This window comes from Ceratotherium simum, chromosome 9, assembly GCF_057802395.1.
Source record: "Ceratotherium simum simum isolate JZ-2026a chromosome 9, ASM5780239v1, whole genome shotgun sequence".
NCBI lineage: Eukaryota > Metazoa > Chordata > Mammalia > Perissodactyla > Rhinocerotidae > Ceratotherium > Ceratotherium simum.
The window spans coordinates 18,159,519-18,185,218 of NC_141908.1; the positions used below are offsets into that span (position 1 = coordinate 18,159,519).

The window sequence follows — 25,700 nt, forward strand, 5'->3', positions numbered from 1 at the left end:
TCTGCCGCCCGTAGACAGAGATCAGTCTCCTGCCTCTGGTTTATAAGGCCAGCCCCAGATAAGCTGAAAAATGGTTCCCAAACCAGAGCTTCAAGTATAAGGATATAGAATGACGAGTTTCTGAGACACGCAATCATTCATTCTATAGCCTTCTGTTGGGAAGAAGCCCAGCGTCACGTAGCTTACATCTAGGCGCTGTATAGCAAGTCCAAGCTTTCAAGAGTTAGGCTCCTGCCAGGCAGCTTTACTCTTCAAGCTTTGTTTTAATTATCCAAATTAAGAATAACACTAGTAAAACTCCAAGTGAAAAATAGTCACAAGCTAGAGAGGAGCATAGTCTGTTCGAGTCCACTGCAAATAAGCGGAAGTGCCTTCAAGGCAAAGGTTTCTTGTGAGCAGGCTGCCTGTCTCTGCTGCTGCGCCTGTGCAGAGCTGTAATCTTTGAATCCCAGTGCTGGTCCTCTGGCGGGAGCTGAACCTTCCACAGCCCCACCTGTCACTGTGTCTCTCCCTCTCCTCCTCCCTCCTGTCACAGTGACCTTCTGCAGAGCTGCCACTATCGTCCCTGCTGCTTTTGAGACACGGCCATCTTTCTCAGAAGAACATATACAGGCTCCAACCAGTTGCTTTCATATCTTATTTTAAAATATTAAGTTAAAGAGTTAATTAATATAAGATTTTTTAAATTAAGAGTTTTTAATTCAGTTGCGTTTCTAAATATAAGTTAAGTATATTTAAAAAATGTGTTAAGAAATGGCAATGTTTCATTAAGAAGAGAAAAAGAATGCTGAGTTATTCAAAGAGCAGGGGAAACACAATTGGTCATTTCCTTGGGTCCCTAGCTCTCTTTTTCCTGGACTGTGGGCTCCATTTCTGTCTACCTATTAACTGCCAGACTGATGACATGTTCTTGGTGATATTGTGAAAATTGTCACTGTGATGATAGCATGTTACTTGAGAGCCACACAGAAATCTGAAACAAGGAAGCTCTTTCTGTGGTCGGCTTGTATTTCACTTTGTGGTCATCGCCCACCCTCCTTCCACTCTGCCTGCCCTCTTTCTTTTTTCTCTTCCTAGTCTAGACAAAGGGTGGTGATCTCTGATGAGAAAATCATCATGCTAAAATAGCGATTTACCCTTACTCTTCCTGGAAACTTGTCTTTGGTGTTAGGACATTTTTCTGAATTGCACACTGACATTAAAAAAAAAAAAGTTGGAAGAATGACTTCCTACTAATAGTGGAAAAAAGAAGAAAAAAACTGAATTAGATACTTGAAAATCATTGCCATCATCTGATTCTAAAATGAGTGCTTTAATCTTTACTTATTTTTATGCTTGTTGGTCCAATAAGAGCTATTCAGAAGTGTTAGTGATACCTAACAGAAAATAGAGCTATTTTTATTGGCTAGTCACGAGCTAAATTTACATCAATGTTTCGAGAATAAGTGGTGAAAGAAATGTAACCAAAGTCAATAAATGCTGTTTCAGTATTGATTCCTTTCTTCCAGTTGGTCATTCTTTGTGTACTCTAAAGCAGTGGTCGGCAGGCTTTTTCTGTAAAGGGCCAGATAGTAAAGGTTTTAGGCTTTGCAGGCTATATAGTGTGTTGCAACTACTGAACTCCATTGTTACTGTGTGAAAGCAGCCACAGATAGTATGTAAACAACTGAATGTGGCTGTGTTCAAATAAAACTTCATTTTTGAACACTGAAAATTTCATATAATTTTCACGTCACAAAATATTCTTTCTTTTTTTTTTTTTTTCAATTATTTAAAAGTATAAAGATCATTCTTAGCTCATAGGTCATATAAAAACCAGGTGTAGGGGCTGGCCCGGTGGCATAGAGGTTAAGTGCACGCTCTGCTTCAGTGACCTGCGGTTCGCAGGGTCAGATCCCAGGCACACATCGACACACCGCTTGTCAAGCCATGCTGTGGCGGTGTCCCATATAAAACAGAGGAAGATGGGCACGGATGTTAGCCCAGGGCTAGCTTTCCTCGGCAAAAAGAGGAACATTGGCATTGGAATATTAGCTCAGGGCTGATTTTCCTCACATAAAAAAAAAAAAAAAATAGGTGTAGACCAGAGTTGGCCGATCCTGTTCTAAGGCTTTGGTGGAACAGCCAAATGAAACATCTTTCAGTTTCACTTCTTCAGGCTCTGGGAGAAAGCAGTAATGTTCTGTTACTATCAAATACATAAAAATCACCACTGCCTATTGAGCGAGTTTCTACACTTTACCTAAAATCAATCACGTGCTCTGGTTAATTGATGAAAACGTTGAATGATTGTTGAAAGAGATAAGGCATGCCATGGGTTTTAAGCAGAATAAGACCTCCATCTTAGTCCATTTGGGCTGCTGTAACAAAATACTGAAGATGGGGAGGCTTATAAACAACAAACATTTATTGCTTACGGTTCTGGAGGCTGAAGTCCGAGATCAGCATGCCAGCATGGTTGAGGGAGGGCTCTTTTCCAGGTCTCAGACTTCTGTTGTGTCTTCACATGATGGAAGGGGCTAGGGAGCTCTGTGGGGTCTCTTTTATAAGGGTGCTAATCCCATCATGAGGACTCCACCCTTGTCACCCAGTCACCTCCCAAAAGCCCCATCACCTTGGTGGGGTAAGGATTTCAACGTATGAAATTTTGGAGGACATAAACATTCAGACAACCTTTAAAAATCGTAGTTCTTTGTTTCTTCAACAGTTGTTCATTAGACACCACTGTATGCTTGGCCCTGGGTGGGAGTACAGCAGTGAACATGGCAGTTTGCAGTTTCAGTTTTCATGGAACTTTTTATTTCACTGGTATTTGAGCGATCTCTATGATCAGTCAACTAATCTGAAGCAAATCATATCTGCTGTGTGATGGCCTAGGCTCAAAAGTAACACATGGGGATGTTTGGTATCCAAGCTATTCTAAAAACTCTCACTTCCTGCCCAGTAGCATTTCTAACTAAAAGTTTTTGTCCATTTTTGGTGGTCCGGAAGTAGGGGTTAAAGCTTGTACCTTTTGAACTTTGGGGTCAAGGCAGTAGTTTTACCCGCCGTGCTTTCTTCTTTCAGATGCATGCTCCGAGTCCTGGACTCATTCGGCACTGAGCCCGAGTTTAACCATGCTAACTATGCCCAATCCAAAGGCCACAAGACCCCCTGGGGAAAATGGAATCTGAACCCACAGCAGTTTTATACCATGTTCCGTGAGTATTCGTGTTTCAGCCCTGCTTTCCAGAATGCCACTGAAGACAGGTGGGAAAAGAAATGGTGTAGCCATATATTTTGGGTTATGATTCTCAGGGCCCTTAGCTGTAGAAATGTGTGCTATTGAAACTTGCCCTTGGGAATAACTGATTTTTTTTTTTATTGGAATTGAAAGGCCATGTGAGCATTTTGTGAAAAGCCTTAGAAATGTTCTGGAAATAAATGCTCAATATGAAGTATCACCAGAAACGATTTGGGAGAGTACTTTGGGCCCACTTTGGATTGGCAGGCACTAAACACCTGTCATGCCACACAGACGCTGTTTAGGGTCCACTTGATTACTGATGAGGAATGAGGTCTCTCATGTCCATACATTTTACAAATAATTAAACCTTAGTGATTTAAGCATCAAACTTTATAAAGGAAAAAGTTAGCCTTTTAAAAATGGAACTGTTTTAAACCCTGTTTCACACTTTACTGACTTCTTAACCACTGGGCTCGGAATGAAGTCTCACCTCGTGCTCATGCGGTGTCATTGTTGCCAATAGCAGTGCCTGTTTTACAGAATGACTCAGCGGGCACACTAAAAGCTGATGCACTAAGTGCCCTCCACTTGAGGCTCTCAGCATTTTTCTATAGAGTTCTTTTCCTACATTTACCATTTCTTCAGTGCTCATTTGCTATCAGATTACCTGCCTTGAGCCTCATTTCATTTATAATTAGCTGAGGATTGTGAAGCCAAACTCTAAATTTGATATTATTCATGCCAAAAATAAATGTATTGTTTAAGTCAGTGGACCTTGGTGATGAGGTGAAGTCCTGTTCTGGAAATGCAAGGTCACGTGAGTTAAACAGTTCGTTTGGATGCTCTGAGTGGAGAATTCCCATTTTCCTAAATTATCAGAATGATTTTAATCCAGAAGTTTCCATCCTAGAATTAACATCAGAGATGTGAATCTGTTTGCTTTGTTGAGCTAAGCCCCAAGGGACCCCTGCCCTGCGTTTTCCTGTGTGGTGGCCCCTCCACCTTGTATGTGGTTACCTGAAGATGACCCTTAAGTTCACTAAATGTGACAGCAAACACAATGGACTAATCCTTAGGTGTAGGGTATGAGAAGGGAGAATTAAGAAGAGTTATGGCAGATGGAGGAGTGATTTTAAAAATCAACTTGTGTTTAAATGTTCTTTTTAGCTCAGAGAGATTTGTGAGTGTGTGCTATATGCACTGTAAACATTATTATTATTGTTCTTGGAGCTCTATCATCCTGCTGTTGCAACTTGTCCCTGGGGCACAGTTCAGGGAACAAACTCATATATGGCATGTTAGGTGACAGATGGCTGGTCAGCATGGTGAGGCATGGTTAGAGTTAGCCTCTGGTTTGGCTTTGCTGTGTGACTTTGAGGGTCTGGGATGAGGTCATACAAAATAATGTAAGATGTGACCTGTGTGTTATATCAAATGAAATCAAATGTTAGCTATGTCCAAAATGGCCAAAGTTGTCTAAATGACGTGGTGTATGTATGCCCTCCACAGGATGGTGTTTCCTTATATCCAGAGAGTAGAAATAGGAGGCTTTTCCAGAAGTATAAAGATCTCTTTTAGAATGTTGGTATTCAGAGTCCTAAAAAACCTATTTTGTTCTTCATGAATAGAGGACTTCAGGAATGCTGGTTGATTGAATCGAAAGAAATTAAAATGTAACTAAAGTTGAAAATATGGATTAATTCTTATTAGCCTGGGAAAGGGAGAAGTTTCCTGAGTCAGAATTCAGCAGAATCAGGGGGAAATTGATACAATGGACTGCCTTTTAAAAATAAGAACCTGTATGGCAAAAAGAGTAACAACAACAAGGAACACCATAAGCAGGTTCTATCACAGAGGGTTAATATCACTAAAGTATAAAGACCTTCTAAAAATTGAGAAGAAAAAGTTCCACAGTCCAGTAGGAAAATGGGCAAAAGCTATTACCAGTTCAGAGGAAAAAGCAGTTTATTACCCCAAACATATGAGAACACGTTAGCCTCACTGACAAGAGGAATGCATTTTAAAATGACACCATGTCCCACATATCAGATTGGCCCAAATCTGAAAGTTTGCCAGCATAGCTATTACAGTGGTGAGGCTCAGGGAAACCAGTCTTTTCCTACTCTAGTGGTGAGAATGCAGTATGGTATGGTATACCCTTGTGGGAGGGTATTTGTCACGATCTAGCGAAACTACCTGTGCATCTTTCCTTTAACTGAGCAGATCATATCTAAGAATCTATCCCAAAGATACATGAGCAACTATAAGAAATGGCATGTACACAAGGCCATTTATGGTGGCACTATTTGTAATAGGAAAAGACTGGAAATAACCCTAATGTTCATAATAGGGGATTGAGTGAATAACATGGTCCATTGACAGAGTAAAGTACTGTGTAACTGTAAAGGAATGAGGAAGGTCTCCACTGCTCTGGAGGGAGATGTCTGGGATACTGTAAGTGATAAAAACCAAGGTGCAAGGCAGTGTGCAGAGATACTCCTTTCTACATGAGAAGGGTAGGGAGGAGGAATGTGTATATATGTTGGTGTTATGAATTTGCTTGTATTTTCAAAGAAGCAATGGAAGAATAAATAACAAGTTGATAAAAATGATTAGCACTGGAGGAGGGGGGCATGCAGAGACAGAGAGAGAAAGTAGATGTCTCTTAATCTTACTTAACCTTACTTTGACTTTGGAACCATGTAAATGTTTTACATAATTTAAAAAGAAAAATCTAAAAGAAAAAAGCGTTAACTAATAATTGAAAACAGATTGAAAAAAATGAAACAAACAAACCTAGTGATATATTAGGTTGGTATTAATCTCTCACACAGAAAATAATTTTTTTCAAGTGACTTTAGAATACAATCTTTGGACCATACGTTCATAGTGGGAAATATTTATATTGTCGTTTGAAACTATTACAGGTATGCTCTAGGAACCAAGATTTTCAATATACAAGAAGCAGGGAGTACTTAAACAATTTAAATAGACTGAATAACCTTCAACTTGAATAGGAAATCTCAATAGGAACTTATTTTTTTCTCTTTAAAATAGAAATGTTTCATAGCTCTATACTTTGAAAAGCATCTAAAGTAAAGACAATTCAGTAGCAATGAGTATCCTTATTACTCAGTTTGAGATTCCCTAAATGCCTTTCCCACTAAAGGGAACCTCCTCCTGGGGTTAACAGCTTGTTCCAGGTCTAGGGCAGGAAGCGTTCAAGATGGGACATCTTGTCCTGCCAGAAAGCAAGGAAGCTAAGAAAGACCACTGGGGTGAGTCAGAAGGACACAAGAGCCAAAGATGGGGTAATTTGAGCATTAAAAACAATAATGGCTGCAGTGGATTGAAATCAAACCAATGACAAATAATCCATGAGTCCAGAATGATACTCCAAATGAGAAAAACCCACAAAATCAATTGGTCACCTTTGCAAGTTGCTAGGACACCGCTTCATTACTCTGAAAAAAAAAGGGAAAGAGACCAGCTTTGATCCTGCCTCTCTAGGACAATTGTATTTGAAGATAATCAAATAGTTGATGAGAGAAAGTTGTTAATCATGGAGAAATTACAGCTAATATATGCAAAAGGAATGAAGAATTAGAAAATCAGCATTTTAAAACTAATGAGACAATGGAGCATGGCAGCAATCATCAATGGTTGCTAAATTCATCAAGTAATAAGTTGATAGAATACTTCCTCATGGATGAGGCTGTCCTGAATGGAAGTAATAGGGGAATGAAGCAGTTTGAGACCTTTATCATATTGAGATATTCAGCTGGAGAATTTGCAGCAGAAAACAGTGACTCCTGCCTGCACCTTGCATTCCAGAGCCTGCCCACAGAGAACTTGGGTGCATCCTGAGAGAGGGTCCCTTCCTTCCTGCATGACAAAGGAGTGGGGTCCAGTCCAGCCCTGTTGTTCCCACAGAATCTTTCATTTCCTCCCCCTTTGGATCAACATGGCTGTTCTAGTGATCTGAAAGGGAAGACCATTCCTTTGAGTATAAGATGAAAATGTCAAAATTTGATTTATTCCTTATTAATTTTTAACAAATGAGACAAATCTACTAATGCTTAATATATGGGCTGATAATAATCATATAAGTGATGTATAAATATGCACATGTATTGCAGGTGTACTTAGATTGTTTTCTACTGATGAGGTACACAATGAAAAGTTCAGAGACCGCAGAAATACAGTGTTGTACTTGTAGAATCAAATCTTCAAGTCCAGCTTTCCTATTATGAGATTTAGCAGTGTTCTGGCACGTGTAGAGTGCAGAGAGAACATGGGGAAGGCCAGTCAGAAAGGGCCCAGCAGAAGAATAAAGAAAGAGAAAAACACACCATTGGTGAAGCACCTTTAGGAGCAGTGAAATAAGATACAGTGATGCTTTGCTTAATGACAAGGATACGTTCTGAGAAATGCATTGTTAGGCAGTTTTGTTGTTGTGCGAACGTCACAGAGTGTACTTGCGCAACCTAGATGGTATAGCCTACTACACACCTAGGCTCTGTGGTACTGATCTTATGGGACGTGCGTCGTATATGCAGTCCCATTGACCAAAACGGTTGTGCAGTGTGTGGCTGCACTCCTGACCAGAGCGCGTTTGCTCTAGAATGATATTCAGAGTACTACACTGCTCACCTTAAGGCTGCTTCTATTTCTACTCTAACTCATTTCCTCACTGAGTTGGTGGAGTTTCTACAGGTTGAAAAACCTAGTTTGTCTTGATTGTTTTGCCGCAATTCTCAGAGTTTCACTGGAACATCCTCTCCGTGTATTCTGTTTGCAGTTGGGCATTTTGTATGTGTCAGCATAGACTATTCCTGAAACCTTCCTAAGCAGCTTCTATGGGGACCAAGTGGTCAGACACCAGTAAGCCCTTTTGATTAGATCTGTTGAGTGATGGTTTTTTCCAGGAAGCTGAGAAGTCTGGTTTTCCCTCCCTCAAGGCAGGGACCTGGTTCCTGCTTTCACCTCTTGTCCACACTGTGGCATGGCCTCTGAGCCAGGCACTAAGGCCTTCCTCCTGACACCAGAGCCACCTCTTGAAAGCTCAGCCTGGACCAAGCTATTCCTCCTCAAAGACCATGGCGCTTTCCCTTTGCCCACAGAGTCAGGTCCAAAGTCCATAGCAAAGTATTCAAGACCCTCGGCTCTCTGGCCGCGAACCGCCCTTGCCCTTCTCTCCCCCAACCACATCCCTCCCCAGGTCCTGGCCCAACCTCACCAGACAGCCTGCTGGCCTCTGCCACCCAGATTCCTCACCACTCTTGCCTCCTTCAAATCCCCCTCATAGCAAAATTTGATTTTTTTCTTGAAGACTCTATTCGAGTCCCTCCAACTTTCCAATCAAACTAAAACAAAACATAACCCTATTACAAAAACAGGGAGAGCCTCCCCCCGCTGAAAAAGGCTCCCAACCCTAACATAAGCGTTATTATCTTTTTCATGGGTACATTTTTACATAGTTGTAACAAACATACTAAAATTCTGTATCTCCTTTTTTTTTTCCACCTAATATATCATAATTTTTTTCAAGGTTCTACTTTTAAACCATAGTTTCCAAGACTGTTTTATAGTCCATCAAGTGGCTAGCTCCTAATTTGTATTTATTTGGGGATACTTTTGTTATTTCTTGTTGAGAATTGTTGCTTTTTCTGGCCTTGGCTTGACCCTACATTTAGGCATTATTTCAGTGGCAGCCTTTAGTCTGCTGTGCATACTGGGTGTTCTAAACTCCTGAAGGCAATCTCTTATTTTTTCTCAGTCCCAAACAAGGTGTGTTATACCTCGGTAAACGAATGAAAGAAATCTGCCCACAGATAAATAAAACAGAGAAGACATTTGCCTATACCATTTACAAGAGAAGATAAAACCCCGAAGTTGATGGCTTGCACCTTGAGTTATCCTGTATTTGAATAGTTCTGATTATCTGCATGACACCCTCTTTCACACCTTCATTTGGCTTCTGTAAAAACATCAGCAGTGGTAAAACGTCTGTGTCTAATTGAACGTTTTTCCTCTTTTTCTCTGGAAACTATGGCTGAAAGTAGCAATAGTGGAGATTATCAGATTTCTTCATCCCTGGTTTCAGGCAAGTTTCATCTCAGACTTATATTTATATCCTGTAGTTGAAAAGTTTCAGTAACGTTTAGTAGTCTGCTTAACAACCTTACTATTCATATCACTATCACAGGACATTTCCTGTTCTCCAGGCAAAGCCTGTTTGTAATGGTTTATTTTTATTTAATTAATAATTTTTTGAGTACCTGCCACATTTCAGCTGTCATTCACAATATGAAGACACCAAAGAATCTACCTTCTGGGTGCTCACATTCTGTAGTTCTTGTCGAGGCTGGGGAATAGTCAGTGTTTCTTGGTATGTGTGGAAATTTGGGGCAGAAAAGACAGGGAGCTGTAATGGAGTTGAGTGAGGAACAGATGGGGGATTCTGAAGTAGAGCTGCACGGGTCTCTCAGGCGTCCTGTTGTGCTGTGTAGGGAAGCCTCTGTTGGTTAATGGATGTCTGTTTAGTTGTAGTGTAGAGGGGAGAGACAAAGGGAACAGCTCACTCCGCCATGATGCTGACGTCACTCCTCCAGATTGGGATTCTGGAGGTGTCGGTTTAGAGCCTGCCCACTTCGTCTCTAACCCCTTCCCCTTTTTTATACTGTCTGGCCCCTGCTGGCCTCTCTGATGTTGTCTTGCCTCCACTTGGCTTTTAGGTGTCTGCCAGGGTGTCAAGTGCTCTGTGACATCCAGGCCATTGCATGTGCTGTTTCTTTGTCTGGAAGCCCCTGTCCCTCACTCCTCCCCCCCACCCCTACGTACACCCTGCTCATCCTTCAGGGAGATGTCATGTCCTCCAGAAAGCCTTCGTTTCCTGAGCCAGATGCTCCTGCTCTGAGGCTCTCACAGCACCTATGTTCCAGCCTGGATCCCACGGTGTGAGCCCCACGAGCACGATCACTGCTGAGTCCTCAGTACCTGAAGTGGTGACATCATTGGTGATAAATATCTGTTGAATTAATGAATAAAGAACAAACAGACCCAGTTTTCCCCAACTACAAAATGGAGTTAATTTAAACATAAGTCAGATCATGACACTCCCACACTCACAATGCATGGCATCTCGCTGTAGGGAAGGATGAGTCATCCCAGTGGCCTCAAGCTCCCGTGTGGTCTGGCTCCACTTCCCTTCTGGCCTCATCTCTTACTACAGGTCTTCTTGCTCACTGCTCTCTAGCCTCCTTGCTGTTTCTTGGATGGACCAGGCATGCTCCCACCCCAGGACCTTTGCATTAGTTGTTCCATCTTCTGGAACATTCTTTGTTTAGACTTCCATATTATCTCCTTTAGGTCTTTAACTCTCATTTCACTTTAGTGAGACTAACTCTGACACCCCCCTCCCTTTTTAAATGCAACTCCTTTCTCCCCCAACTTCCTATGCCCCTTCCCTGCTTTATTTTCCTTCTTAACTGTATTAACACTCAGCATTTATGCTTCACTTACTTTTGTTGATTTTCTGTTTTCCTACTGTGGAATCTGAGGCATATACTACTAGACGTTTTGTCTGTTTTGTTCATTGCTGAAACTCACACCTGAAGAATGCCTGGCACAAAGTAGGCATGCAGAAAATATTTATTGATTGAATTAAATTGGACAATAATGCCTGTTCTATTTTTCCTCCATGCAGCAATGTAGGGAAGGGTAAGAAGGGTGGTACAAATTTTAAGATGACAGAAGCTTCTTGGGACCAGTGGCCTCATGTTGCTCTCTTTTGTCATCCCACAGAACTTATTCACGTGGTTAGGCTTTCAAGAGTTCTTCAAATCATACTGATTGTCGTTGTCATTGACATTCTAACTCTGAGTTTCTCCCGGGATCTGGGGCTCGTGGTCTTGTTTATTTGCATGATCAGGTTGGAATAGTGGCTTGTAGACCAAAAGTTTTGCCTGAACAAAACAAGAATTTTAGAAAACGAGCCAGTTCCCTTTCATGCCAGTAAATGACAAACTTGTTGGCTTCAGCTAAGGATCAGTTGCTTCCATGTATGATTTTATTTTTAAGGCCTGACAAGGAGAGGAGCTGTTTGTGATTCAAACTGCCTTTTTGGCCTTTAACTTGGATCAGGAGGACTCTCGCCTTTTACTTCTGTGCAGACCAGTGAGTAATAGGATCAGCCTTGCAGTTTCTTCAGTCTGGGTCTCAGCCTTCAGGAGTGATGTTCTTCTAAGGAGTCCATTCTCTTCTAAATTGCTTTTTGACACTTGAGAAATTTACTCTGGTGTGCCTTCTGTCAGCAGTTCAGGCCCTCATCTTTTCAACTCAACTGTACATAATAGTTTCCCTAGCCTGCATCCCAGGCTTTTCTGTCTCTCGAAGAGGTTAGTATCACTACCATTTGAAAAAAATCAGTTTTGGTAAAATTCAAAGCATGACATCACTATCTATGTACAGTTTTTAAAACCAACTTTATTTTTCAGTAAAGTTGTTTCTACCACGTCAGGTTCATCATCATCGGAATCAGCATCAACATTGTGAATACCACGAATGACAGCAGCCTATATTCTTCCTATCTTCTTATGAAATTTTTCAAATATACAAGAAAAGTGAAAGAAATGTACAATAGAAACCTACTGCCTAGACTCTGCAGTTAGTAGTTTGCTTTATTTGTTCTATGACATATCAATCCTGATGTCTATCTTCTCTCTATCAATCCATCTTCTTTCTTGAGATGCGTAAAAGAACACTTAACCTTTAGATGTTTCAACATTAATTAGAGTTCAATATTGGTTACCAAACCAATTGTGTTTATTTCTTTTTTATGTATGACATTGAATTATTTTATTTGTTTACTTATTTACCGCCTGTCTCTTCAGCTGAATGGTAGGTCAGTGAGGGGAGCTTCATTTGTGCTTATCTTGTTCCCTTGTATGTCTTTAACTTCTCAGTTGTTGCCTGGCTCATAGTAAGTGCTCAATGTGCTGAATGTTGAATGAATGAATGATATTTAGAAGCCTGTGATGTTAGAATTTTAAAAGTGTGTCACTGATTTGTTTGCCTTCTCCCCAACATCTGCTTTGTGACCTAGATAAAAAGATATGTTAATTTGTTAATTCAGTAAATATTTATTGAACACCTATAATACACCAGGCCTGAGCTATGTTCAAGGATGGAATAGTGAGCTGTCTTGGCTAATGATGAATCTTAAGAAGAATGGGCTTTGATTTTGGAGCTTATGTGCAAAGAGCATGATGTTGGAGATAGTTTAGGCATGGGCTCTGCTGTTTGTAATGTAGATCTACCTACAGAGTCGATCACACTAGTTAATTACACATTCATCGTTGACTTAATAGTGCATTCAACAAATATTTACTCAAATTCTACTATGCTCTGGGCTCTGGGAAGTAAGAGATACACAAAACATGACTTAGTCCTCAAGGAGCATATAGTCCATCAGGGGAGACAGTAGTATGTAATCAGAGCTCTAATTCTTCATGGTCTAAGAGGAGGGGTACTTGCTTCCAGTTTTAGGGAGTTATGGAATCCCTCAACTTGGAGGTGATAGGAGCTGAAACTTACAGGGAGGAGGAAGCAATAGACATGCCAGACGTATGCCAGCATGAGATAAGGTGAAAAAATGTGGCACTGAAAAACCCCAAATAGGTCAGTGTGGAGCAGAGGTATCAGTGGGAGGGTGACCTGAGATGAAGCTGGAATGGTAGGGATGCTGGGCTCTGCTTCATCCTGGAGGAGGTGAAGGTTTTCAGCAGGAAACTGCCATAGTCATATATTTGTTTCAAAGAATACCTTGTCAAGCAACGCAGAGGATGGATTGGAATTAGGGAGCAGAGAGAAAGGGAGGAAGGAGCAAAGCTGGTGGTTTGGAGACTACTTAGAAATCCACTGCAGAGTTTACAAGGGTGCGATGATATACATTTGTTGATTTGGGTGGTCGAGAATTGGAAGCATCCTAAATGTCTTGTGGTAGGGTGTGTTAGGCAGGATTTCTGTCATATGGACGTAGTCACAAGGGTTTGTTGGCTCTTGTCACTGGGAAGTGTTGAAACCAGCTTTAGGCAGAGCTGGAGTCAGGGCTTGGAGGACATCTTCACTCTCTCCATATCTCAGCTTTGCATGTCTCTGGATTGGCATCATTTTCAGGGCAGGCTGTCCTCACGTGGGCACATAGATGACATCTGCAGCTCTAGACTTCCAGCTTGCCAGCTTAGTGACTGTAGCAGAAAGATGTTGACTTCAAAAGTAGCTCTGACTAGTCCTGGAGCAACTGTGATTGGTGGGATTTGGATCATAAACCCATTTTTCAGCTGAGCCTTGGTCAGGTAGAGTCCTCTGTGTTATGTGCCCATCCTTGGAGGTGTGGGGAGAGAGGAGGAGTCAAGGAGTCAGGATTAGCACCAATCCAACCACCTGAATGGAACAGAATTGCATGGCCTGGGGGAAGTGTGGTTAGTTCCATAAAGCGATGCTGGCAGACCAGAGCCATGGGGCATCCCAGCTGATAGAATGAGTTCAGGCACTGAAGTATGGTACTGCTTTAACAAGTAGTGATGAGCTGTGATTATTAACCCAGAAAGATACTTGTGGCACATTGTGTAAGTGAAAAAAGTTTGCAAAAGAGTAGGTATAGTAGGATCCAATTTTGGTTTGAGGACAAAAAAGATTCATAAGTCTTAAAAAAAAAAAAAGCCCACTAATAGTGGTTATTTCTAGGTGGTAAGATGATGGGTGACATCTTTCTTTCCTTATATCTTTCTTTGTTGTCTGAAAAAGGTTTTACACAGAGATATATTTCTATTATAATCAGGAAAACCAATAAAACCATTTCTATTTAGGGAAAAGAAAAGCTTATTATTGCAGAAGTCTCGACAAGAATTGATGAGGCCAGACTAAGGAAGGTGAAGAGGAGGGAAGGAGTTGATGGGTTTTGAGAAGCTGACATTCCCAGGACTTGCTGATTGGCTGGCTGTGAGGGCTGAGGGAGGATCCCAGGCTGGCTCTGGGGTTTCTGCCCTTGGTGACTGAACCAGGTGGTCTGAGGGTACCCAACACTGTCAGGCCAGCTGTGGTTAAAGGCTACCAGACAACCTGTTAAAATGAATATGTGCACTTCTTAGAGATGTTTAGGACTTGGTGGTAGAAAAAACAGATCTCAGAGATTCACGCAATTGAAAGAAGGGTAAATTTGACTTAAAAATTTTGAATTATATTTCAAAAGAGGCCATTATTACTGCTTGGTAGCTATAGTATATACCTCATTTATTAAGTAGTTGGTAAGTTCTGTGAGGGCAGAAACTCATCTTTATGCTGAGTTCAATATCTAGCATATAACCTGGTCTGTAGAAAGAGTGCTCTAGAATGTTTGTCCTTGAATGACTTATTCAGGCTAAACTAACAGTAGTTCTTAAAATAGTCATCACTGTAATCTGCTCAGGAAACTCATCACATTGATTTGTAATCATTTGGAAATAGGTGCTTCCAAAGTGCTTAAAATAAGGCTTTTCTTAATAAAATGTTTGTCTTAAATTATTTTAAGACCATTGCTAATGTTTAGCAAATCCTCTCCAGTCTGTAGCATATAAAAAAAATCAGCATGGTTCCAAATACATATAGCATAAGTTGCTCAAGAAACTGAAGTAATACTATATATATATTTTTCCTAGGTCTTTCATGTGTATTTTGGTCTAGCTTATAACATTATTTTCCTCTGGAGCGTGTTTAGCACTATAGTTCACAGGGCCCAGAAAATAAAATATTTGGACTATGAGACTGTGTGTTAGCGTGCTTTAAGGCGCTTGGGTTCTGGAACAGCTGGTCTGGCTCTGAATCCCAACATTGTCGTTTTCTAGCGTGTAGACTTGGGTAGTTTAAGTTTCTCTCTCTCTCTTTTCTCATCTGTGCAAACATGCTATTAGGTTGTCATGAAGATAAAATAAAGTAGTCACTATGAAGCACTTAGAACTCAGCACATAGGCAGAAGTCAAACATCAGCCATTTTTTAAAATCACATTTGTTTATCTCCTGGGACGGAGTGATTTCCAAAAGTACAGGATTTCCTGTGTCTCATTTATAATGGGATTTCTTTGATTTACCTTGAAATGTAAATAACTTCTCTTTGAAACCCTCCCAACACAGCTAAAGTCTATGTTCCCATCATAAGGCAGAACAAAAGAGAAAGCTTGGTCTGAGGTTGGATCTCCACCAAAAGGTCATTTCAGATAGCATCAGCCTTGCTTGCGGCTTTTGGGTTATTATAAGCAACGTTAGGCACGCGTGTGTTCGGACCAGGGCACTCCATGAGGATGTCACCAGGCAGGCACACCCAGCTGCTGGCCAGCTCCTTGGAATCGATCCACACTGGACCTTTGGTTACTTCCCAGTCTCCTGCTGGGTGGGTCACAGCGGAGCAACCCCTCATGTTGCAGACTCTCAGTGGCCTGTGACAGGTTCAGCATTACCTGGGAAGAAATACGGAGGATCTGGTAGGTGTTCGTGAAATGTGGTGGTGCTGTTTCTAAGCACAACCGTCATTTTTCCTTAAGTCTCATCTAAGGTCCTTCAGCTGTACTTGCAGATTGTCGATCCCCAAGTTAACATCTCCAGATGAGAGAGAGGAGTTGAAATGAAGTGTTTGGCTGGGAACGTAGAGGGGAGCTTGTATGCGAAATTCGTTCTTCATACAATGTCAGAGTTGATTTAGTACCAAATTGTATTCAGCAGAAGCCTGCCACTTCCCACAAGTTTTTTGAAGAGATAACTTACTTTCCCTCCTTCTCACTGTTCAAACTATAATCAAGGGGAATCTTTGACACAAAAATATATACATACATGAGTTTATTTTGTTTTGGGTTTGATGATCATTTTATTTTTGACTACATCTGAGTATATTATTACATGAAATAAGACCTATTGTTTTAGATGCTAGATTATTTCATTTTTTTAAAAAATTGCCCACATAGGGACTAGATAACTGAATTGCAGAGGTAATTGTCAAAGCATGGAGCTTTAGTCACCACATAAATTTTCTGAAGATTAAAAACATGATCTCATAGTTTAAAGTGGCAGATTCTATTTCAAAATTTTTACAGTTAACCAAAAGTTTTACAAAGAAGTACTTTAAACTGCCTTATTGACATTTCGAATGCACACAGGCTGTCTTCCCCTCCCCCACAGTCCTTCAAATCCCCTCCCCACCAACTTGTCAAAAAGGAAAAAAAGCAACCATTGCCTCTGGTTGGCAGTAGAATTTATTCAGTAATTTACTTTCCAGCTAACTGCAGCCATTGCCATTGCCTCTGGGCACTTGTTCAAAAATGCAGAAATGAAATAACAGATTGGCCAGGCCGAGCACAACTCCCCAGTTGCAACCCTATTATCTCTTCGTTCTGTCACCCACATTAGGCAAAAGCCTGCGAGACTGGATGGTGATAACGCAGTATTTATGCAGCTCATTCATCTCCACAGTTCACAGCTCCCTGCTGTGTTACCTTGTTCATCTCTGTGCACAGTGTATGAGAGCGGGCCCGGGGCTTCAGATCCCTAGGCCTTTGCAGCAGACCCACCCCCTGCCCATCTTAAAGGGCTTCTGGGCCAGCTTCCTGCCTGGGAAAGGGCTCCTGAGTCCCGGGAAAACCAGAACAAGACAAAGGAACCAACTTTGTGTTGAACACTCTGTGAATTACTATGGTTGAAGCCACAGTGTGTGGATTTCACTGAATATCGAGTATCTTTCAATTCAAGTTATTTATAGCTGTTCTATTCAGGTCAGAGTCAAGCGGGGAGGTTGCTTCATTTAATATTGTGGGGCCTCTGCAGGGTCATCTCCTGAAAAACAGATTTCTCTGGACAGAATGAATGTATTAGAGAACAGGGTCTCTGTTTCATCAAGACAATTGGTTTTTTTTTTTTTTTTTTTTTGATTGTTGCTTTCCAGTGAAATTCCTTTTAAAATTAGAGGCACAAGTGACAAATGTTTGAGGAGAGTGTGGGACTGCTTTCCCCCTTGGTCAGGTGTTAAAATGGAGAAATTTTAGAACTGAAATGATGAGAGAGATCCAGAGGAAAATGCTTTTTCTCTTCCAGAAAAGTTTCTTCTGTGGACTAGATACTGTTCCTTGTGGTGGTTGCCTTTTTGGGGTGGTTTGCATCCCAGTGAGCTTCACCTTTTTTTCTGTCTTCCTCCTGTCCCTTCAGTGTAGCCCCATAATTACATCTTTCCTTAGTGAGTAATTCTCAGAGGATGTGCAAGGTTGGGGTGATGTTGCTTGGTTTTGCCCCCAAATCCCCTTTTACCCAACTGGGTGGTAAACACAGCAGGAGTCAGGTCAGATTGTGTGGGGCCTGCCCGGACAGCGGCCCCTGCCCCTGCTGAGAACTGTTGACTCAGCCCTGTTCCCTACAAATTTCTGGCCATTAGCTGGTAAAACCTGGATGAGGGCATTTCTGTCGGGAGACAGTAGCCTTGTGCTGCGGTAACAGGAAGGAGGAGACAGCACAGCTGAATGCTTCTTTAGGCAGACGTATTTTCCACCACAGAGAGCGAGACTTGGTTCAGGGTAATCCATCCTGGAATTATTCTCCTGTGAAGGTTTTGCTGGGGATATGTGGGAGCAGGCAGTCCCTGGCCCCTCCCAGGTAAGAAAGAACCGGGTAAAATGAAAACATGTAATTATGTGTGAGATGGCTTGTATTAAATTTGTAATTACTGTTGTTGCCTCTCGCTGATTAAATTCTCACTGCCCTGTCCTTTGCTTTCCACATCAGCTCACACCCCAGACAACAGCTTTCTGGGCTTTGTGGTGGAGCAGCACCTGAACTCCAGCGACATCCACCACATTAACGAAATCAAAAGGCAGAACCAGTCCCTTGTATATGGCAAAGTGGATAGCTTCTGGAAGGTGAGTCAGTCTGTGTGTGTGTCTCTCTCTCTCTGAAAAGAAGCTTGTTGGGTAATTTAATTTAACTTTGATCCAGGGAGTAACTAGCCAACTGCCCAGGGCTTAATGGGATCTGCTTAGAAGTAAACAAGAATATGCAAGGATTTGGTTGCTCAGCATTTGGGTATCTAATAAAGGCTGTACTTGCTCATCCATATGATGGCTGCATGGCAAAGCCCTTCACTCTTTGCATGGGAAGTGACACGTTACAGCTTCTTTCACATCCTGTACTTGCTTCTGAAAGCTGGAGCCCACAGGGGCTGGATATCTTTCTGGAGCAAGGCATTGCACAGAGAGACCCTTTACCAAGTGACTCTTTGCCTCTGCCTTCTGGGAGATGGTGTGTACGGTAGGCAGCTCCCTTTGCCTGGGGGGGTGCGGTGGCCTTCCCGTCCTCTTGGCTGTGGTCAGCGCGCACAGTGGTCAGCACGTAACTGGGAAAGGGGCATACCTGCCAGGGCTGACCGTGAGCAGTTTGCTCAGGGAGATCTCAGACCAAACAACGTTCTTGGCACAGCCTGAGCCGGGTCTTCCAAAATCATTGGGCTTTTGGATCCTAAAGATCCCTTCGGCGCTCCTGGATAATTTGCAGAGTACATCCAGGGAGGGTACAACAGAAGAGGAACCGGACTGGAATCTGACCTGTTGACATGACATGCAAATCTTTTTACATGGGAAGTCTGCCTTAGTATGCAAATGTCGTTAATTTTTGAGGACATGTTTGTATAAGATGGAATGGTCTCCAGGACTTCAAAACATATCTCTTGCTAGACATAAAAGTTAATCTCTTCGGGCCGGCCCCGTGGCTTAGTGGTTAAGTGCGTGCGCTCCGCTACTGGTGACCCGGGTTCGGATCCTGGGCGCGCACGGACGCACCACTTGTCCGGCCATGCTGAGGCCGCGTCCCACATGCAGCAACTAGAAGGATGTGCAACTATGACATACAACTATCCACTGGGGCTTTGGGGGAAAAAAAGGAGGAGGATTGGCAATAGACGTTAGCTCAGGGCCGGTCTTCCTCAGCAAAAAGAGGAGGATTAGCATGGATGTTAGCTCAGGGCTGATCTTCCTCACAAAAAAATAAATAAAATAAAATAAAATAAGTTAATCTCTTTCCGGGGGGCTGGCCCGGTGGCGTAGTGGTTAAGTTCGCGCCCTCCACTTCGGCGGCCTGAGATTCTCAGGTTTGGATCCCAGGCGTGGACTCACACACCACTCATCAAGCCATGCTGTGGCAGGCATCCCACATACAAAAATTAGGGGAAGATTGGCACAGATGTTAGCTCAGGGACAATCTTCCTCACCAAAAAGAAAAAATGTTAATCACTTTCCAGAATTATCAGGAACTGTGGTCTCATGTTATTATGTCTCCCTTATTGAGGAAGTTAGAAATCCAAGCACCGAGGGAGCACAGGTGACGCACAGGGTGAAGAGTTCTCTGCTCTTGGTTTTCTGATCCCATGTTCAGAGAAGGAAAAGCAGTGCTGCCCCCTCTTCAGTTCTGAAATGCTGCCTATGCTGAAGGAACAATTAAATTGACCTATTTCTAGGGAAGTTGATTTAATTCCAGATAACTGTCTTTGCTATAAACAGCTAGAATTTTGTCTTAGTTTAGTACAGTGGTTGTCAACTGGGGACAGTTTCACCCCCCAGGGGACATTTGGCAATGTCTAGACACGATTTTGGTTGTCATGACTGAGGGGGCAGGTACCACTGACCTCTCGTGTGTAGAGGTCAGGGATGCTGCTAAACATCCAGCAACGCAAAGGACAGCCCCACAACGAAGAGTTATCTGGCACAAAATAGCAGTAGTGCCGAGGTTGAGAAACCTGGGCTGGTAGATAAGATTTATTTTCTACCCATGTTACTCCACATTTTCTCCTCTCAAGTAAAATAAAATCAGTTGAGATTGTAAATGGTCATTTAAGATGCTCTCATGAATTTATGCATCTTTGCTTCCTGTCTATCAAAATCTGCTTTATGTTAACAGAGCATTTTCCAGCTGACTTTCAGCCGAACTTGGATTAAAAAGGACACATTGGGTGTTGTCATTCTCAGCTCAGCTGTGAAATGCATGGATCATGGCACTGGTCTTAGGAAGACGCAGGCTCTTTAAAAGAAGGCGTAATTCCCTTTTCCCCTCTGCACCTGCTCAAATAAAATAGTTTGCATGTCGATGTGGACTTGACCTTGAAATTATATCACTCCTGTTTTGGAACCAAGCGTAGCTTTCTCCTAGGTGTCTGTGGCACCTTTTTCAGTTTCTCTAGAAAAACAAAACAATAAATTGGTTCTGAAAGCTTTTTGGTCACCTTTTTTTGGGTGAAATAATACTGACACTAAAAGGATAATTTCCTTGATGCCAGTCAATCCCAAAAGTGTTAACTGTGTTGGCCCAAGTGATTTGGAGTGTAATTGGGAAACTCCGCAGATGACCCAGCCTTCCTCTTCCAGGGCATTGCCCAAGTGTTACAGTAGGCTGAGTGGCAACGTGTCTGCATGAGTCTTTGTCTGAATACCAAAAATCTGGGGTGTTATTTCAATTTTATTACAGCACTATTACCGAGTATTCTTTGATGAGAAAGGTCCAAAAAGGTGAAAAGTATTGTAAAGTTGTCACATAAATTCAGGACATCGTCTCAAACTTTTGAACATAGCACAGTATGTGAGAGTTGAGTTTCTTTTTCCAAACCGTCCCCATCCCATAGTATCTAGTGAATGTGCACAGAAAACAGATGGGCCTGAAGTGCGATGTTAGTGCATCTGCATTCGGAAGTTGCATTCAACACCCACCTTAGCCAGCAGGAACTTTTGTAAGTTGTTTTTCCCATCCCTTGCCCCATTCTCTCCCCCCACCCAACCTCCTTTGTCTCAGTGTCTCTAGGAAGGGGAGTGACACTGTCAGTCCTGGGAGCTTTAGGATTGCAGTGGGGGCATGTGGGCAGACACAGGTTTGGACCAGATGATCCGGGAGGTCTGCCTTCACCCTCAGATTGTAGGACTCACTGAACTTCTGAAGATATCTGCTGTGCTACTCCACCACCCTCCACCCTTTTTGAGGGACTCTCCCCACCTGCTGGGGCACTTGCAGGGGGAATGCTACCACATGACCCCTCCACCCTTGGCTGATTGGCCCAGGGAGTTGTCCTCTGACCCAAGGCCATCCAGCTGATTGGTGGTTGGCAACTGTGATTCTGGCTCAGAAAGCCAAGCTGGATCAATGAGATTCTTCACTTCGCTTTGGAAGACGGAGGGACAGTGACAGTGAGCCTTAGGGACAGAAATTAAAAGGGCATGTCCAGAATTGTGATGAGGCAAAGCAGAAGCCTTCCAGGAGTCTAACGATGGGGAAGCAGGACCGATCTGGAAAGGGAGAGGGCTCTGTGGAGAGGATGATGGAGCAGAACTGCAGGGAGGAGAGGCACCACCGTGAGAGATGTGGGTGCTTTGGAGGGGCCGGGTAGGAAGACAGAAACAACCCATGCAACCTGGGGAGAAAGAAAAAGTAGCTGCCGGAGTTCCTGGAAGCTTTCTTTTTCCAGATCATATATCGTGTTATCACTCTCAATTCCCCTGCAGTACCTTGAGTGGTTTCTGTTCCTTATATTCATATCAAGGATATCTACTAAAATATATGGGTCTTCCCTGCATTCCAAATGCCTAGCAAGAAACACAGTCTGTTAAATATAGACGCTAAAGGGGAACAGGCTACCTCCTCAACTCCACCCACTGGCCCGCAGTTCACAGCTGAGGTACGCTGTGGTCTTGTCCTGATGTTATAGTACATGGTGGAGGAGTGGGTGTGAGGGAGGTGGGGACCTTGCTGTCTGACTCCAGGATCCCGAAGACACCAGTTTAGGAAGCATCTCTGCCCAAGACCTTTAGCCTCAAATGAGACTGCTTACAGCCTGATCCCAAGTACAAAACTCTTTCTTAGCTCAAGAACCCACAGTTCTACATTCTTGACTTCTAGCTCTGGGGCATTGGCTCCATCTAACACATGTGCCTAGAAGAAGAAAAGACTGTCCAGTGTGGCCGATTTCAATGTCCTTCAACATTTTGTTACCTAAAGTCATCAGGGAATGAAAAATTAGTCAATTTTGTGAAAATAAGAGATTTTTGAAAATTGTGCAAATTAAAGTTAATTGAAGTCTTGCTTAACTATGTTATTTATTTCCATGTTTCTTTAAAAATACTGTCCTGAGCGTGACTGACTCTTCTGTTGATGGTGCAGGGTCAGATTTTACATATTCATGATCCCACCTTGAAGTTGTTGTTATGTACTGATACACATTTGCTGCTGAGGTCTGTGTCCTGAAGGCCTTGCTTTCAGTACCTCAGGGGAATAGCTGTAGCCTCTGAACTACCAGCTGAGGTTCAGACTTGAGCCTACAAGTCAACAGCTTGTGGGGTAATTAACTGTTTTGAGCCTTGGGATTCCTGGCCTGTGAAATGGGAGCAGTAGCAACTACCACATAGAGCAGGGCTTCTCAGCCTTAATAGTGCGTGCCAATCGCCTGGGACTTGTTAAAATGCTAATTCTGATTCAGACCTTCTGGGGTTGGGCTGAGACCCTGCGGTTTTGCAAGCACCCAGGTGATGCTGATGAGCTGTTGATACAAGCATGCTTTGAGTAGTAAGGCCTTGGATGTTGGGGATTGTGGAGAGCGCTTGGCACTGAGTAGCTGACCAATCAGTGAATAATTACTTTTTTTCTTTACTTTTGCCTTCCTGCTACTTTTGTCAGACTGCCAGTCTTCATGTCACTCTGTACATGTTAGTGTCTGATTCCTTTGTATGTGTCTGTACGTGTACATAGCAGAGGATTCTGCTAGACATTCTACTCAGTGTTTGATTCCAGTCACCTCCCAGTCTCACTTTCCGCTAAGCCCATTTGCCAGCCTTGCTACTTCTAGTCTGTGGTGCCTGGACCCTTAAAATGGGGTAAAGCTGGGGTAAGCAGTGGGCTCTGAGAGGAGGTGAAGAGGCACGCTGTGTCTTCCTCATCGTCTGCTGACCTGGTTTGTACAGTTGGGAGCTGCTGGGCAGTATGGTGTACTGGTCGAGAACACAGAATCGGAGCCAGATAGCTGGATTCCAGTCCTGCCTCTGCCTCCAGCTGCCTGATCTTGGGCAAGTTGTTTAACTTCATTTGACTTCATTTTTCATGGGGTTGATCATAGGGTTTCTGTAGGAATAAATGAGTTCATATATGTAAAGTATTTATAAGAGAGCCTAGCTTGCTGCTTTTACTAATATGATTATTGGGGCCAGATAGGGAACACAGTGAGAATTGATGGGGGTGTGAGAAGGAGGAGTAGAGCCTGTGAGGACCTGGCAAATACAAGCCTGCCCAAAGATATTCAGATTCCAGTTTTCAGGGGTTGGCAAACTGTGGCTGATGGGCCAAACCTCTTTTTGTAAATAAGGTTTTAATGGAACACAGCCACACCTGTTCGTTATCTATGACTGCTTTTACACTGAAATGGCAGAGTTACATAGTTGTGACAGTTTGCTGTGTAATACCAGCAAAGCCTAAAATATTTATCATCTGGCCCCTTACAGAAAACGTTTGCCTACCCCGAGCCACACCATGTCCCAAGTAAACCAAGTCTCTCTTGGAGGACACATTTGGCCAACAGTCCCTGGGATGGATCTCGTCAGAAGTCTTTTTCGCTTGCTTCGGGGTTTTTGATTATGTTCTGTATAATTGACGCTGATGGATAAGCAATCCATGGAAAAAAACGTGACTTAACTAAAATCTCTGTTGCTCTAAAGACAGAGCCCCAGGCTCTGAGCCTGGCGTCTCTTAGTAGGCCTTCAGCAAAGGCTACCGCTTATTCAATAACTAACACATCGGTACTAAAAGAGGACCTTATATTGGCGCAATGTTTACACTCCTCTGAGCCTTTCGCAGCCATCATTTAAGCAGGTGCAAGTGATTCCTTCTGAGGAAGTGAGGGCAGCTATTATCCTCCATCACTATCCTGGTTTATAGAAGAGGAACAGGCTCAAGGAGATGGAGTGCCTTGGCCAAGGTCCTTTAGCACATGACGTGGCAAATACAGAACCAGGATCAGATCTCTGACCTCCGCGTTTGGGGACTTGCCTCCCTGCTGCCACTTGCCTGAGGAGCTGTTCCTCTGCCCCATCCTGGAGTGGAGTCGATGTTGAGAGCTGGATTCAGAAGCTGGGCAGCAAGATCCACAGGAGTGACTTACATGTGCAGGAGGAGCCCTGGGCAAATGTTAGTGTAACAGGTAAAACATTGCTCCTGGCTGCTCGCCACACAAATGGGGAAGTCAGCAACAGCCTTGCAGCCAGTTCTTCAAAGAGTAAAAACACCTTATTTGAGCACTTCATGTTGTTTCTGGCCCCAGACCCCAAGGGCCTGGCTTGCTCCGGCTCTAGCCTGCCTGGCAGCATCCAAAGTCAACCAGTCTCAACTGAAACTGGAAAGCTCCTTTTTTATCTAGACATCAGAGACTGTGGTTTTAAAGCATACCCTAAAATGACACGTAGTCCCATACCCCCGGGCCTAAGAAGTCGGGCAGCAGGCCTTCCAGAAATGTGATGCAACCTTTCCCTTCTTTCCATCCCGAACTTCCTGCCCTTCTTAATCCATTCTCCACACAGCAGCAGCCAGAGCGATCTTTTTAAAAATGTAAATTGGATTGTGTTACTCCTTGTCTCAAAACCCTCCAATGGCTTCATTTTAAACTTACAGCCCATTACATTTATGGTGAAATCCAGTCTCGGCTGGGTGGTTAGCAAGGCTCTCTGCGAACAAGCCACATCTGCTCTGCACCCACCACTCTCCCTGACTCCCCAGGCTCTGGCTGCATGGGGTCCCATACACCACCCCCTCCACCCGGGGTAGCTCAGCCTCTATAATGGCTGCTTCCCTGCCTGCTTCACCCCTGGTCACCCTGTCCCACACCCGTGCCCTCAACCAGTTGTCAGCCCTCCCCATCTCTACCACAGCATCTTCTTCCTTCCCTTTATGTAATTTTAATCATTTTGTGCTCATGTATGTATCTTTTTCTGTGAGTCTCTCCTTAATTGCTAGTCTGTAAGCTCTTGGAGGATAGACATCGTTATTGATTTTGCTTTACCCAACATGGTGCCTGGCACAGAGTAGGTGTTCAGTAAGTACTGGATGAATGCATCAGTCTTTTGGTTTTTTGTAACACCGATTTATCTGGGATACAACCCGGAAGGCTTTTTGCTCTGGGTGTTGCCCTGTGCTCTCTGGTCTGAGGGAGACTGGAAGAAGAGATCTGAAGGAAAAGGAGTGGAGCTATACCTGTTCAAATTCTGCAGACCACATAAAGGTTTCAAGAGGTTTTCAAAGCCCCTGGTGAGATTAGCAGTGAGATGGCTTGGGAAGAAAAGGCTGCACAGGGAGGCCGGGAGCCTGTCTCTGTCAGACAGAGCCAGCTATACTGTCCTCTGTGGGATTTTGGGCAGGCACCCCCAGCCTCAGTTTCCTCATTTGTATG

General features: G+C 43.1%; 1 protein-coding gene across 8 annotated transcripts in view; it reads left to right on the forward strand.

The window, feature by feature from the left end:
• MGAT5 (alpha-1,6-mannosylglycoprotein 6-beta-N-acetylglucosaminyltransferase) overlaps nt 1-25,700 on the forward strand; it is a 336,034-nt gene that overhangs the window by 222,027 nt on the left and 88,307 nt on the right. For all 8 annotated transcript variants that reach the window (XM_087435082.1, XM_087435080.1, XM_087435081.1 and 5 more), the window contains 2 exons: nt 3,067-3,200; nt 18,026-18,159. In XM_087435082.1, coding sequence (XP_087291208.1) covers nt 3,067-3,200; nt 18,026-18,159 — 268 coding nt within the window. The remainder of the gene's footprint in view (nt 1-3,066; nt 3,201-18,025; nt 18,160-25,700) is intronic.